Genomic DNA, 14,396 nt, shown 5'->3' with positions numbered 1-14,396 from the left:
ATAGAAACATTTATACGCCTGTCCTAGAGCACAAAACTAAAAGGATTTTAGAAAGACAACTCAGAGTTTGGTAGTATATATATTTTCTTTTTTTCAATTAGGTATTACTAGATTCTAAGAATCTGTAATCAAACCCAGGCCTACTATACAAGCCCCTATAAACAAGGTTTTGCTTTTGTGCTATCAGGTTTTATTTGAGCAGAGCCACTACTCTGTTAGTAATTCGTTGCATGGTAAGCCTTGTATTTGTTTACACACGAACACATGTGCTATGCAAGAAAGATGGTCACTGGACCTGGTGAGAAAGACCCCCAAAACAAATCTTCCCTCATTTGAATCCTGAAGGCATGTAATATTTAAACAACTTTCAGATTTAGAGGCGACGATTTCTTCTTTCGAAAGTTTGCTGTTTGCCAAATTGCTCAGTAAAGAAACTTTAGTACCCACAGTAGCCTCAACGGACACAGTATTTGGTGGCTACGTGCAAATGTAACTGAGAAATAACTAGGGAAACAATTGTTTACATCTCAACTCTTGCTGTCATTGAGATTTCCTTCCTAAATTCAATTGCTAATAAAGCTTCCCATGCCATCCACTTCCCCCACCCACCCGCCTCTCAAAAAAGCCCCCAAAACAAGCTGACAGTCTTTTCGGGAAGAAGAGGCAGAGAGTGAAGTTATTTTGTTTGTCCTTACAGGGCAGAAGGACTTTATGCTGTGACAGGCATTTCCAGTATTTCGATAAACGTTACTTCTCTAAACTTGAACAACAGCATGGGGAAAATAATGTTATCTCTCATATTAGTTACAATTTGGTGAGATTTCATCATGAGAAACTTTCAAGGAGGCAGAAGTAGCTGAGAATGTATTACTAGGGACAGGGTCGCTCAAACTGCCTGGAAAATAAATCCATGGGAAAGACAGGAACGCTATTAGGTTTACAAATGATAGAACTTTCCTTGCTTAGAAAAATAAAGTCGTGAGGTTGACGCCATTGAATGACTGCATTGTAAACCTTAAAAGCTTCAAGCTGGTAGAAGCCCTTGCACAGCCCTGTTTCATTTTTATCGGATGAAATGCATTTGGTTTCTTTTTGACAAACCATGTTTTTGTGAGGAAAGGAAAATGAACATGCGCTGTTACTGGCCACCGCAATGTAAGAAACCCTCCTGTTGCCAGCGCTACCACATGAAAGTGTCTTGTGGGTTAGGGGAGGGACCTGGAAGGGGGCGGGGATATAACGGGGATGATAGCTTAAGCCTCTCAGGCTCAGAGCTGCGATTTGCGGACGCCCTGTGATGTAATGAAGCTCTGGGCAAATCACAGGAGTCTGTCAACCTCCCAGGTGGGATTGCTTGTAGTTAATTAAACCCGGAGCCCCAAAAGCAGTGCACTTCGTGAAGGCAAAGAGAACACGCTGCAAAAGGCTTTCCAAGAATCCTCGACATGGTAAGGAGGAGCTCGTTCTAGCCGTGCCAGGTGGGAGAAGGGAGGAATGACAGGGGACAGGCTTGATCTTCAGAATCAGTGACTGATTGGCATTTTCCTCTTTGTTGTGCAAATTAAGATAGCTCCTTATTATGCATCTTGGAAGTGGTAGGATTGGTGGTGATATTGAAGCCATTTGAATTGCCTTTGTGTAATTTGATTTAGTCCAGCTGTATTTGTTCAGCTGTATTTGACAACGTGGTCTCTTTATTCTCTTAGATAACATCCCTGTTCACTTTTGCCATTGGAGTCAATATCTGCTTAGGATTCACTGCACATCGAATTAAGAGAGCAGAAGGATGGGAGGAAGGTCCTCCTACAGGTAAGTGTCGAAAGGATTTGCGTTTTCAATTCTTTAAAAATATTACATAGCAGGAATTGATGTAAGCTTATTAAGACATTTATCTTTAATACGATCTTGCAGTATAACTAAGTCCTAAATTTCTCTGGGTAAAACCACCTATGTATCTAATTCAGGTGGGAGAGTGTGGTTTTCATTAGAGAACATTTATGATTGTTTCATAACTGGCTATTTCAATTTTTGTACTTAGATTTGTAAATGTTAAGATACAATTGAAACTCTTGTTCATAGACAAGGCTAAAGTAGAGGTGCTGAGAACAGGTGTTGGTTGAATATCGGAGCTACACAAATCTGATTTGCTGTCACATGATGTAGGATGTAGTATTTGCCACTAGAAAGTTCTGATGTAGGAAAAAAGAATAAAAGTAAAAAAGGCAAATGAACTATCTTTATGCAACTTCAGAAATTTAGAACTTTAAGATTTACTTAAAATTGGAAAAACATAAAAGAGAGGAGGTGCTCGAAGAGTTTTCAGGATTGATTTGTACTCATTGTGTTTTCTGTTGGCAAAGGAAAGGTAAGTTTTAATAGCGTACCTTGACTTAACCAACAGAACCAAAGTGAAAGAGTTTCTTTTTACAATACACTGTGCCATAAGCAGTGTGGGAATTCTTATAAAGGAGCTCCTTGTGCAGACAGAGGGGGCTTAACTGACCAGGTCTTAAGCAATGAGTTGGTTAATTTCCTGGAAATTGGAGCTGCTGATGGTTTTAGAAATAAAAAAAAATTACATTTTAAGTAATGGGCACTCTAGGGAACAATATTTTCTGGACTTTTCCTGACATTCAAGCATGTTTGTCTGTCTTCCTCTGAATTTTGTGTTTCCCTGTACTTTTGATCTGACTGCTATAAAAGACCATCACTTCCCTCTGTTTAGCCAGCATGAAATTTTATTATTAATCAAGTTTCTTATTAATCAATACATACATTGATGGAATACTAAATCTTAAGTCAATTAAGTTACTTTCAAATCATGCTAGAAGGCTGAAAGAATAATATTAGAAGTGAGTTAGTGAATTGAAGTGGGGTGTGGCTGGGGTGAAGAGAAAGTAGATCATAAAAATTGCAGCCCCAGGGAGCCAAATGGACAAAATGAGTCGTCTTCTGTTGGGGAGGGAGAGGACAGTGGATCACTGAGCTAGAGAATGCTGTTTTTATTAGTAGCAAATGCTCTCTTCAAAGGCCTCTTTTTCACTCCCATTAATACTGACTGTGACTGAACAGCCAGGGGAATCAAATCCTTAGCATGGTTGTGTGGGAAAGCTAGCAACTTGAGAGCCAACTGCTGGTTCTTTTCAATGAACACTAAAAGGAACTTTTTTTTTCTGTTTCATCTTAATATATTACTTTGGTGAAAACTGATATTGAAAGCAGTAAATGCTGTTTCCTTAAAGAATGTAAAAACGAGTCACTCATTATTTTTAAAGTTGACTTCTTTGGAAAAATAGTCATGAAAATCCTAGCTGGTACCCTGGATTCCTGTAACTTGCTGTGTGGTGTTGGGCAAGTCACTTGTGAAGTCTGTTCCCTTAGCTGTACAATGAGAAGCAGACTTGGATGATTTCTACTTTTCTTGCTGGATTAAAAAAAAAAATCCCAGGAATCATTCTGTTTCATTGCTTCTTGAATTTGTGTGCTCACTACTGGAAAACTTGAAACATATAGATTAGATTTGTTAGTCTTTGAAAATATTTTGTGTATAGCAAATTATTTCCATATGTTATAAGAATAGCTATACGAACTAATGAATAAATGCCACTTCTAGAAAAACAGTATAGTCTATATTGTAATTTGTAAACCTAAATGGTCATAAGATTGCTACACAAATTTGCTCCTTTAATTATTTAATTAAGTCATCGGTTATTTTAGGACTTTATGATATCATCTAAAATAATGTATTAGTTAAAACTTCTAACCACATGAATCTTAGTCTTAGAATACAATGCAACTGAACTCTGAATTTTATGGTTTGGGTATGCCTGCACCCTTTTTAATTTTTCTTTTGATATAGCTTATCTGCTTTTTAGGAACTGTGGTTGATTTCTCTCCTGGATGAAAATCAAAGATGTACTTAGTAAACTGGGCAAAAGCATACTGTAGACAGTGTAAATATTTTTATGTTTTTAAATGCTGCCTATGCTTAGAAAGGATCTCTGTCAATTGATACATGTGACTGGTTATTCTATGATTTGAAAAGCCTTCCCATCAGAAAACACTGGGTAAATTTTATAAACTTGTGAGAATAAGACACTAGGAGGGGAGGCAGCTATGTCAATTTCCAACAATACTTTTGGCGCCAAAGAAATCCTGGGAAGCTCAGTGCTCCAAGGATGCTTCAACAAATAGAAGGAACACAAAGTGTATTGATATATGGCTAGCTTCGGATTGATCAGGGTGAGATCCACCATTCAAAAGCAGGCAGTTGTTCAGTAACCACAGCTTCTCAGAGTCCTCAAGAATAGCTGAGAATGTTCTGCACACATAGAAGCCCTCGCTGCTGTACTATGGACTGGGGTGTTAGTTTCAAGTCTGTGGCAGTGCAAACAGACTGTTATAATTAATTAACTAGCACACTTGTTACCTGGATTTATTGTTAGGATAGGAAGTAATGGCTGAACAAGGTTTCTTATACCAGGTCATAAGAGATTTATAGATTTATTAGGAGATACGAAATGAGAAAAGCTACTTATAATTCTGTTGGGTAAATATAATGGGCATTCAGGTTAGTAAGATGGTGAAATGGCTGGAATAAATTTTCAAAGAAAATATAAATCATAAGAGTGATTTAGTTTGACATCTTTGTTTCATATGTCTGATGTGGTCCACTTGCTTTGCCTTTAAGACTGCAAGGTAGTTTATATGTCTGCAGGTGTCTGTGCACTCATGTGCGCTTGCAGTGTGTATGTTTGTGGTGTTATCCAGGCGTCTCTTTTATTGAGACTTGTGATTTAGAAACTCTGTCTCCAAGTAAAAATAGAGTATCCTCTTTGATGTGTAAGTAATTTAATTCTTAAAAGACAAAGGGAAATTTGTGGGCTTGTGAATATCTGGCTAACAGAGACTTAAAAGATCAGTTTAATTCATCTTTGTTTTTAGTGGCTTGAAAAGAAAGTTGAAAAGTATGTGAATGAAATTCATAGGTTCATATGAAATGTAGACTCTCACTAACAACTTTATCAGTAAAGCTTTTCTTTGAGAATCACCGGGAAATCAGAAAATGGTACTAGAAGTGAGAAGGTTTATGTTCATTTGATAATTTTAGAAATGTTCTACAATGAAAAGCTATTTAAATATTGGCATAGTAGAATGTAGGAAACTGTAAAGCTGACATAGACCAGCCATTTGCTCTGTGAGCAAAACTCTCTCATGAGGAATATCCTGTCATGGGGCTTTATGTATAATTTCAGGTAGAAACTGGGGAGTTTAAGTCAATGGAATGAAATTATCTGAACTGGAAGCTAAGGAGGGTACAGATTTTTCAGTTCTTTGTTAAACGGGGCTGTAGTGTATTGATTTTTCATTTATCTGAAAACTGTAGGGAATCCTCTATCTTGTTTACATACTCAGAAACCTCAGTCTTCCGTGAAGTTCAGCCTAGATTTTTGAATCAATAAAGTCAGCAAATCTTCCTCAAAATTATATTTTGAAAAGAACTTCTAGAATTTGAAACCTATGTACGAAATTTGAAAAACCTTTTGTTGATGAAAAAAATAGTTGCAGTGACATGATCTAAAATTTTATCCAGGCCTTTGCTAACTCATACGAGGCCTAGAAATCTAATTTTCCAACTAGGAAAATGGGGATAAATTTGCTTTTATTGATCTGAAAAAGGTTTTGAAAATGTGTTTAAGGCTGATGAGAACTGTAAGGCGCTAAGTATATGATAATGCATTTAATTTATCTTCAATTAGGTTTGAAGGCCAGTGTATAAATTTATACTTATGGAGTTAACAATACCTTTAATTTTAATTGACAACATTTCATTGTTTGGTAGCAGATGTGCAAATCATTAGATTATGCTACTGATGGCCATTAAATACTATTTAAGTGGTTTAGATGTTGAATTAAAGTTTTTAACTTTTAGTTTCAGTAAAATAGAAATCTGTTTTTTTTGTGTGTGTGTGTGTGTGGTTTGTGAGCTCTATATAAGGACATTCTATTGATTGATTGAGAGAGAGAGACAGAGAGACTCACTATGTCTCAGACTGGAGTGCACTGCTGTGATCTCAGCTCATTGCAACCTCCACCTCCTAGGTATAAGTGATTCTCCTGACTCAGCCTCCTGAGTAGCTGAGATTACAGGTGCCCACCACCACATCTGGCTCATTTTTGTATTTTTAGTAGAGATGGAGTTTCACCATGTTAGCCAGGCTGGTCTTGAAATCCTGACCTCAGGTGATGCACTGGCCTTGACCTCCCAAAATGCTGGGATTACAGACATGAGCCACCGCGCCCGAGCAGGACATTGTATGTATAAAAGTTTTGAAAGCACAGATGTTTAAAAACTTCCAAGGTGGACCTATTTATTAAGAAAAAAGGTTTATGAAATCTGGCCTAGCAGCTGTGAAGAGGAGATAACAGTGATGTTGCAGTAATGGATATTTATAAAAAGTGATATATTTAGGGAGCAAAGATATTGACATGTAGGCCTGTGTGTAAGTTCCATTTACTAAGGAATGAAGTCAGAAGCATTAAAAAAAAATGGCAACTTCAATACAAAAGAAGTATGACCCTAAAGAATGAACCATATACTCCAGGAGAGGTAATACAGTATTAAATTCCAAAGTTGGGCAGTTTGGGCAGTATCTTGAATGCCATGCACACTGTCCTCTGCCTTGCCCTGTGGGTTACACTTCAAACAGGGCAGCAGACGCAGGGGAACCTCCCTGTTTAACGCTCTTAAGGGTGGTGTAACCACAGCTGGTAACACTTTTTAAGGCTTTACTCTCACTTTCAGGAAACACCTGGGCTAAGAACCAAGGAGAATGGGAGGAACACATAGAGAGCAGTATCATAAACAGGACCAGACAAAGCTCAGAAGAACCTTCCAGCTTTAGGCTAAGCTAAATATTTCCAAATGTAAATACTGTCTCTTCTATTGGCTATCATCCAGATTTGAACATTTTCGTCTTATGGGGGGGGGGATTTAGAGGGAAATATGATCGGGAGCCTAAGATGAAGTAATGTTTTGGCCACAACTTTGTCATCAGTTAGGCTCCTTCCAATAAGTTAATTAAATAATCAAATTTTTGATTTGGTATATTATGGAATAAATGACACTAGATTTTTTTTTTTTTTTTTTTTTAAGAGTTGCCCAGGCTGGAGTGCAATGGCGCAATCTTGGCTTATCACAACTTCTGCCTCCCGGTTCAAGTGATTCTCCTCCCTCAGCCTCCCGAATAGCTGAGATTGCAGGAATGCGCCAGCACGTCTGGCTAATTTTGTATTTTTAGTAGAGACGGGGTTTCTCCATGTTGGTCAGGTTGGTCTCAAACTCCCAACCTCAGGTGATCCGCCTGCCTCGGCCTCCCAAAGTGCTGGGATTACAGGCATGAGTCACTGCACCTGGCCGGCACTAGAATTCTACAACCTTAACTCTTTATACATATCGTAAGATGGAATATTTTAGACATACAGTTGACCTAAGTAAAAGTAATTGTACCTGTTTCTATCAGAATTATGAATTTCAATGAAATAAATTACATTTTACATTGATGTTTCTTTAAATCATGAAATTATTCTTCTGTGAAAAATAAGGAATACATAGCATTGTTATACATATCATATATGTACATATGTATATTTTAAAATGTGAGGACTCTATTTTAAAAAGAACACTGTAAAACTATGAACATTTGTTTTTCAAGATTCTGGAACTGACTTGTATCTTTGAAGTAAAATAATATCATTTGAATATGTAATTTAAAAGGCAACAATAGAATTTGAATCTCATAAAGGTATTAGCAAATGCCTCATAAGAAATTCTAAGCCTTGGCTGGGTGCAGTGGCTTACGTCTGTAATCTCAGCACTTTGGGAGACCGAGGCAGGTGGATCACAAGGTCAGGAGTTTGAGACCAGCCAGGCCAAGATGGTGAAACTTTATCTCTATTAAAAATATACAAATTGGCCAGGCATGGTAGTGGATGCCTGTAATCCAAGCTGCTCGGGAGACTGGGGCAGGAGAATCGGTTGAACAGAGGAGGCAGAGGTTGCAGTGAGTCCAGATAGTGCCACTGCCTTTTAACCTGGGCAACAGAGCAAGACTCTGTCTAAAAAAAAAAAGAAAAGAAAAAAGAAATTCAAAGCCTCTGTCATACTTATCACATATTTCTGCCTTGAAACATTTGAGAGTACTTTCTGTTTGCTAGTCTCAAATGTTTTCTGCACTTTTATGATGATCTCGGTAATGATGAAAATTTAGGATACCACAAGTTCATTGATGTTTCAGTTTTCATCCCACCTCTCAATAAGTTATACATCTGAAGTGTTCACGTCAATGATCCTTTGATTTGGGTCAAGTAAAGGAAGACAGCATATTTTAAAACTCAGACTTCTGATAAATCAGAGAATCTTTCCCTATTTGACATTACATCAGGCACAATGAAGAGAGAAGTCCTAAAAATTTCAAATGCCTGCAGGGACAAAGGACTGAAGGATGAGTAAAGTGTTCAGATACATGGCTTGGGCAAACCTAGAAATGACATTTAACATCGTTCTCTTCCTGCTTCTTGCGTTTCCTTGATTTTAAACACCTTAGGCTCAGTGTAGAGAGGAGGACAGGGAACGTGGAGACCCCAAGTACACTGACTTGATTTTTACCAACTACATGAATGTATTATCACCTCCAAGTGAGGTATTTCTATTATTCATCCATAAAAAATGATTAAAAAAAGAATATGAAGGTGAATTGCAGAACCCCTAGGAAAACAACTGGGGCTAGAGCGTGTCATGAAAGAAGATGGCTGGGCTGGAACAGACCCTGGAAAGGCAAAGCGAATTACCCGTTCTATTGTTTATTTGTTACTTTAATCATTTGATTTATGTTTTGTACACTCAACTCAAGACTGTTGTTTCCATTGCACACAGGAGTCTGTGGCATTACCGAGGCCTTGTCATACACTCACTCTCTTTTATTTAAGAGAGATAGCAGCTCGGCCCAGCCCAGTGGCTCACACCTGTACTTCCACCACTTTGGGAGGCCGAGGTGGGCAGATCACCTGAGGTCAGGAGTTCAAGACCAGCCTGACCAACATGGTGAAACCCCATCTCTACTAAAAATACAAAAAATTAGCTGGGCATGGTGGGCACCTTTATCCCAGTTACTTGAGAGGCTGGGGCAGGAGAATCGCTTTAACCTGGGAGAGTGTGGTTGCAGTAAGCTGAGATTACGCCATTGCACTCCAGCCTGGGTGACATGAGCAAAACTCCATTTAAGAAAAAAAAAAAAAAAGATAGCAGCTCTAATTTCTTGGGGTTATTGGTTTATAAGAGATTCTATATGGTTCAAACTACCTTCCTTTTTCTCTTCCTGTCATTCTCAGCTAAATTCAAGTCATTCAAGAATGAATTTTGACACAGGTATATCCTAATCTGCCCAGGCCTAGGAATTTACTCTAATTTGAAGCTGTTAATAACTTAATCTTAAGTACAGTACTTCTTTTGAGATACATCTTTGCATTATGAGTGTAAGGCTAACTCTTAACGAAGTTGTCTTTAATTTTGTGTGTCTTTAGGTTTGGCAAGGACTGTAACTGATAGGGACCGACTATTAGGTGAGATTCAATTATTTTTCAGAAACAAAGCAAGGAACAAATTTAGAGAATGATTAAGGTTGCAAGAAAATGGTAAAAATCAGCTTGACAGAATGAGTGAAGAAAGATTAAATGTGGCTAAAAATTCGCACAGATATTCTGAAAGTAAAGAAAGAAATAGGCCAGGCACAGTGGCTCAAGTTTGTAATCCCAGCACTTTGGGAGGCCGAGGCAGGTGGATCAACTGAGGTCAGGAGATTGGGACTAACCTGACCAAAATGGTAAAACCCCGTTTCTACTAAAAATACAATAATTAGCTGGGTGTTGTGGTGGGTGCCTGTAATCCCAGCTATTCGAGAGGCTGAGGCAGGAGAATCATTTCAACCTGGGAGGCAGAGGTTGCAGTGAGCCAAGATTGTACTCCAGCCTGGGCAAAAAGAGCGAAACTCTATTGTAAAACAAACAAATAAACAAACAAAAAACAATAAAATAAATAGGGAAGAGATTATGATGACAAGAAAGCAAGGTGCATGGTTGAAGGACAATTTCAAATGCATGCAGGAACACCACACATCTGTAAACAAATTACCTTTAGATCTCTTTGAAGTATGTCAGCTACCAGTGTAGCTAAGTTTTTTTGAGACAGAGTGTTGCTCTGTCGGCCAGGCTGGAGTGCAGTGGTGCGATCTCGGCTCACTGCAACCTTCGCCTCCCAGGTTCAAGTGATTCCCTTGCCTCAGCCTCCCTAGTAGCTGGGACTACAGGCACGCACCACCACACCTGGCTAATGTTTTTGTATTTTTAGTAGAGATGGGGTTTCACCATATTGGCCAGGGTGGTCTTGAATTCCTGATCTTGTGATCCGTGTGCCTCGGCCTCCAAAAGTGCTGGGATTACAGGCGTGAGCCACCGCACCCGGCCAGCTAAGTTTATTTATGTAAGCAGCTCGAGTTATTGAATTCTACGGAAAATTTACAAGATGACTGTTGAGATGAGTCTTATCTAAGCAGTACCCTCAAGGAATATTCAATTGAAAGTATTTTCCTTATATTTATTTTAACTGTAGGACTTTCTGTATTTTTTTTTTTTCTTTCTTTTTCTTTTTTTTGGTGTTTCTCAACCCCTCCTGCCTCCATGGTTTTGTATGGTTCAGCATGCACTATTGATAGGTTGGCCAAAGTCAATAGAAAAATATGGGTTTACGGACCATGCGTTGGAAACAAGTGTTCTTTCCTAAACTGGACTGGTATGGTTTATATGTCTTTCAACATCCTAGGATCAACCATGCAAAAGTGTTTCACATCTCATGGTCTGGTAAATCTGTTTGCCTTAGTTGAACCTATCTGATGCCATAAAGACTGGGATTGGATGACTCTGACTTTGAGGACAAAGGACTAAGGGATGAGCAGAATGTTCAGATAAATGGCTTGGGCAAAACTAGAAATGACATTTAACATCTGTTCTCTTCCTGCTTCTTTTCCTTGATTTTGAAAGTAAGACATATGAATTATAAAAAATGAAAAATTAATAAACATGTAAATAAGAAAATTTAGAAATTGCATGTCAATAATATTTGTTAGGATATTTACATATATCATATGGTATATATTTTAAACATATATACATATACCCATACATACATATATTATGTGGTATATATTTTGTGCATACGTATACACATATCCCCATACACATATATGGTATATATTTTGTACATATATATACATACCCACACACACATATATTGTATGGTATGTATGTATATGAGAGAGAAGGAAAGAGAAAGTAAGTAAGCAAACAAAAAGACCAGGCAACTACCTGTGAAACTGTAAAATGTTAGAAATTTCAAACAACAGAAAGGTAAAAATCTTCTTCCTCTCTCTTTCTCAACCATTTCCCCCAAATGTAATTCCGTAAACTGTTTCTGACAGAAGGAAGACGTTTATTCACACCTGTATTTTAAAAAACTGATGCAAACTTGAACGTTTGCATTTTTCCTCTGCCCTACCCTGTCTTTTACTTGTTTGTAGTTCTGGCTCTGTTTTTCTTTCTATCTTTATTTCTATCCTTACTGCCCTCTTTATCTCTATTTTTAAACACAAAGTCTAATATATCACATTCTACCCTATTTTTATTCTTTAAAACGCTTATTTATATATTTTGTAGATCTTTCCATATTAGCATACAGAGATCTGACTCATTCTTTTTCAGGGGTGTGCAATAGTCCACTTATGGCTGTAGTGATTCTTTCTTTCTTGATGGGAAAAACAACTTTGGTTGACTTCAGGGTCTCTTCATCTATAACGAAAGGACTGCAATGAACAATGGACATTTTTTTGTACATGTAGCTTGGCAAACTTTTGCAAATATGGGTAAATAACAAATTTCTAATAATAAAATTTCTGGCTGAAACATTTATAAGCATTTAACAATGTTGATAGATCTTTCTAAATTACATTCTACTTTACGAAAAATTTCATTCCTAGAAACAGTCATGAGACTGTTTATATTTTCCATTCATCAGAAACTATTTTGTATATTGGGATGGGAATCAAATTTAATTATTTCTAGTCACTACTTACTGATTGGGCCCTACCCACAACATTAATCTACTTATTTTCCAGTATCAAAATACTTTGATTATTTAAGTATATATTTTGCTATCTAGGCTTTTCTTTTCAGAGGTTTTCTATTTTAAAATATTTATTTTATTTAATATTCTTTCAACTTTCATGAACTCCTGATATTTTTTGCTGTGATTGAATTGAGTCTTCAGGTTTAATTAGATCTTTATTTATTTATTTATTTATTTTTTGAGTCAGAGTCTTGCTATTGTTACACAGGCTGGAATGCAATGGTGCAATCTCAGCTCACTGCAACCTCCACCTCCCAGGTTCAGGCAGTTCTCCTGCCTCAACTTCCTGCGTAGCTGGGATTACAGACACCTCCATCATGCTGGGCTAAGTTTTGTACTTTTAGTAGAGACAGAGTTTCACTGTGTTGGCCAGGCTAGTCTCAGACTCCTGACCTCACATGATCTACCCAGCTCGGCCTCCCAAAGTGCTGGGATTACAGGCATGAGCCACCTCGCCCGGTCTTAATTAGATCTTAAAAAAATTTTTTGGTAGAGTTTTCTGATGTTCTTCATATAGGTTCTACATACATATTATTAAATTTATACCAAATAAAATACCTATTTTATAATTTAGGTACTACTGTGAAATGAAACTTCCATTTAATTTTGAAACTATATTATGTGCATATTACAAATTTCTGGAATTTTTATCTCACTGAATTCTTTTTTTCCCCAAAATTTTAGTTGATTCTTTTGATTTCTGATACATACTTATATCATGTGAAAATATTGATGGAGGATTTTTTTTTGAGAAGCCGAGATTACAGAGCTTGTATTTATAAAACACTAGTTGGAATTGTAAAAGTCTTCTATTCCAATCTCATATATTAGGTCTGTTCTTGGAACATTTGGACTAAATTTTCCTTGCAAAAATTTTGGAATTTTAAATAGGGACATGCTGTCTTGTTTCTAAGGATATAGGTCAAGGTACTGTTCTCTGTAGTCCTTATTAGCACCTACAGGGACGCTAACCATCACAGATTTGGAGTAATGATAATTATAAATAGTAATCAAACCAATCGCCAGCACTTCTATATGCCTGATATGCTGCTAAGTCTTTTTTTATGGATTGATTCATTTAATTCTCATTTCAACATGTTACTTTTATGAGTCCCCCACTTTACAGATTAGGAAATCATAGAACAAGGAAGTTCAGCAACCTGTGCGGGGTACCTGGGTAGCAAGTAATGGAGCCAGTCTTCTCCAGAGTCTACGGCAGCCTCACACTGCACAGCCTCCCAGTGCACCTCTCCATGGTGACACAATCACGCTCCAATCCGTTGTCTTTGCCTCTCATTCTTTGCAGTGCTATCAGACTCCCCCTGGACCAACATCTCCGGATCTTGCAAGGGCAGGTGCTTTGAACTTCAAGAGGTTGGACCTCCTGATTGTCGCTGTGACAACTTGTGTAAGAGCTACACCAGTTGCTGCCATGACTTTGATGAGCTCTGTTTGAAGACAGGTATGTAACTTACGAGTCTTCTCCAGCTTCAAGTAGACAGCTTGAAGACTGCCTGCTATTGTACACATCCTGGAGTGGCCACCTGTTTTGGTCTATCCAAATTGTGGATTTTAGTTTTGTTTGTTGAATGATTATTGGTTGTATGAAGAGTATACCCTGTGTCAATGACCATTGTTTCCACACAAGATCCAGCAGAGGAAGGTTCTTTGCAGCTGCAGTCGTGATGTGCTGATTTTGGAAATGTTTTTTATTTTCATTTTTGTTTCTTCACTTTTATCATTTCTATCTCTTGCTCTCAGTTCCCACATTCACTGCTAGGGCATGTCAGCTTAATTTGTTTCCTTTTTTCTTTTCTTTCTCCCTCCCTCACTCTCTCCTCCCTCCCTCCCTCAGTCTCTCTCTCTTCCTTCCTTCCTTCCTTCCTTCCTTTCCTTCTTTCTTTTCTTTCTTCTTGTCTTTTTTTTTTCCTTCTTTCCTTCCTTCCTTCCTTTCTTTTTCTTTCTTTCTTTCCTTCCTTCTTTCTTTCTTTTCTTTCTTCTTATCTTTCTGTCTTTCTTTCTTCCTTCTTTCCTTTCCTTCCTTCCTTTCTTCCTTCCTTTTTTTCTCTCTCTTTCTTTTTTTCAACAACGTCTCACTGTGTTGGTCAGGATGGTCTTGAACTCCTGCCTTCAAGCAATCTTCTCACCTCGGCCTCCCAAA

The 14,396-nt window shown here is 37.7% G+C and overlaps 1 protein-coding gene across 5 annotated transcripts in view; it reads left to right on the top strand.

The window, feature by feature from the left end:
• The window catches only part of ENPP2 (ectonucleotide pyrophosphatase/phosphodiesterase 2), a 118,896-nt gene that overhangs the window by 33,214 nt on the left and 71,286 nt on the right, over positions 1-14,396 (top strand). For 4 of the 5 annotated variants that reach the window (XM_032252592.1, XM_032252585.1, XM_032252583.1 and 1 more), the window contains exons 2-3: positions 1,707-1,809; positions 13,542-13,697. In XM_032252592.1, coding sequence (XP_032108483.1) covers positions 1,707-1,809; positions 13,542-13,697 — 259 coding nt within the window. Of the gene's footprint in view, positions 1-1,340; positions 1,449-1,706; positions 1,810-13,541; positions 13,698-14,396 lie in introns of those variants that run through there. The other variant, XM_032252574.1, reaches the window with a different exon arrangement.

This window comes from Sapajus apella, unplaced genomic scaffold, assembly GCF_009761245.1.
Source record: "Sapajus apella isolate SASKATOON/1434 unplaced genomic scaffold, GSC_monkey_1.0 scaffold3, whole genome shotgun sequence".
Taxonomy (NCBI): Eukaryota; Metazoa; Chordata; class Mammalia; order Primates; family Cebidae; genus Sapajus; species Sapajus apella.
Note: the sequence above shows the minus strand (reverse complement) of the source record. Positions and strands in the feature narration are given on the sequence as shown.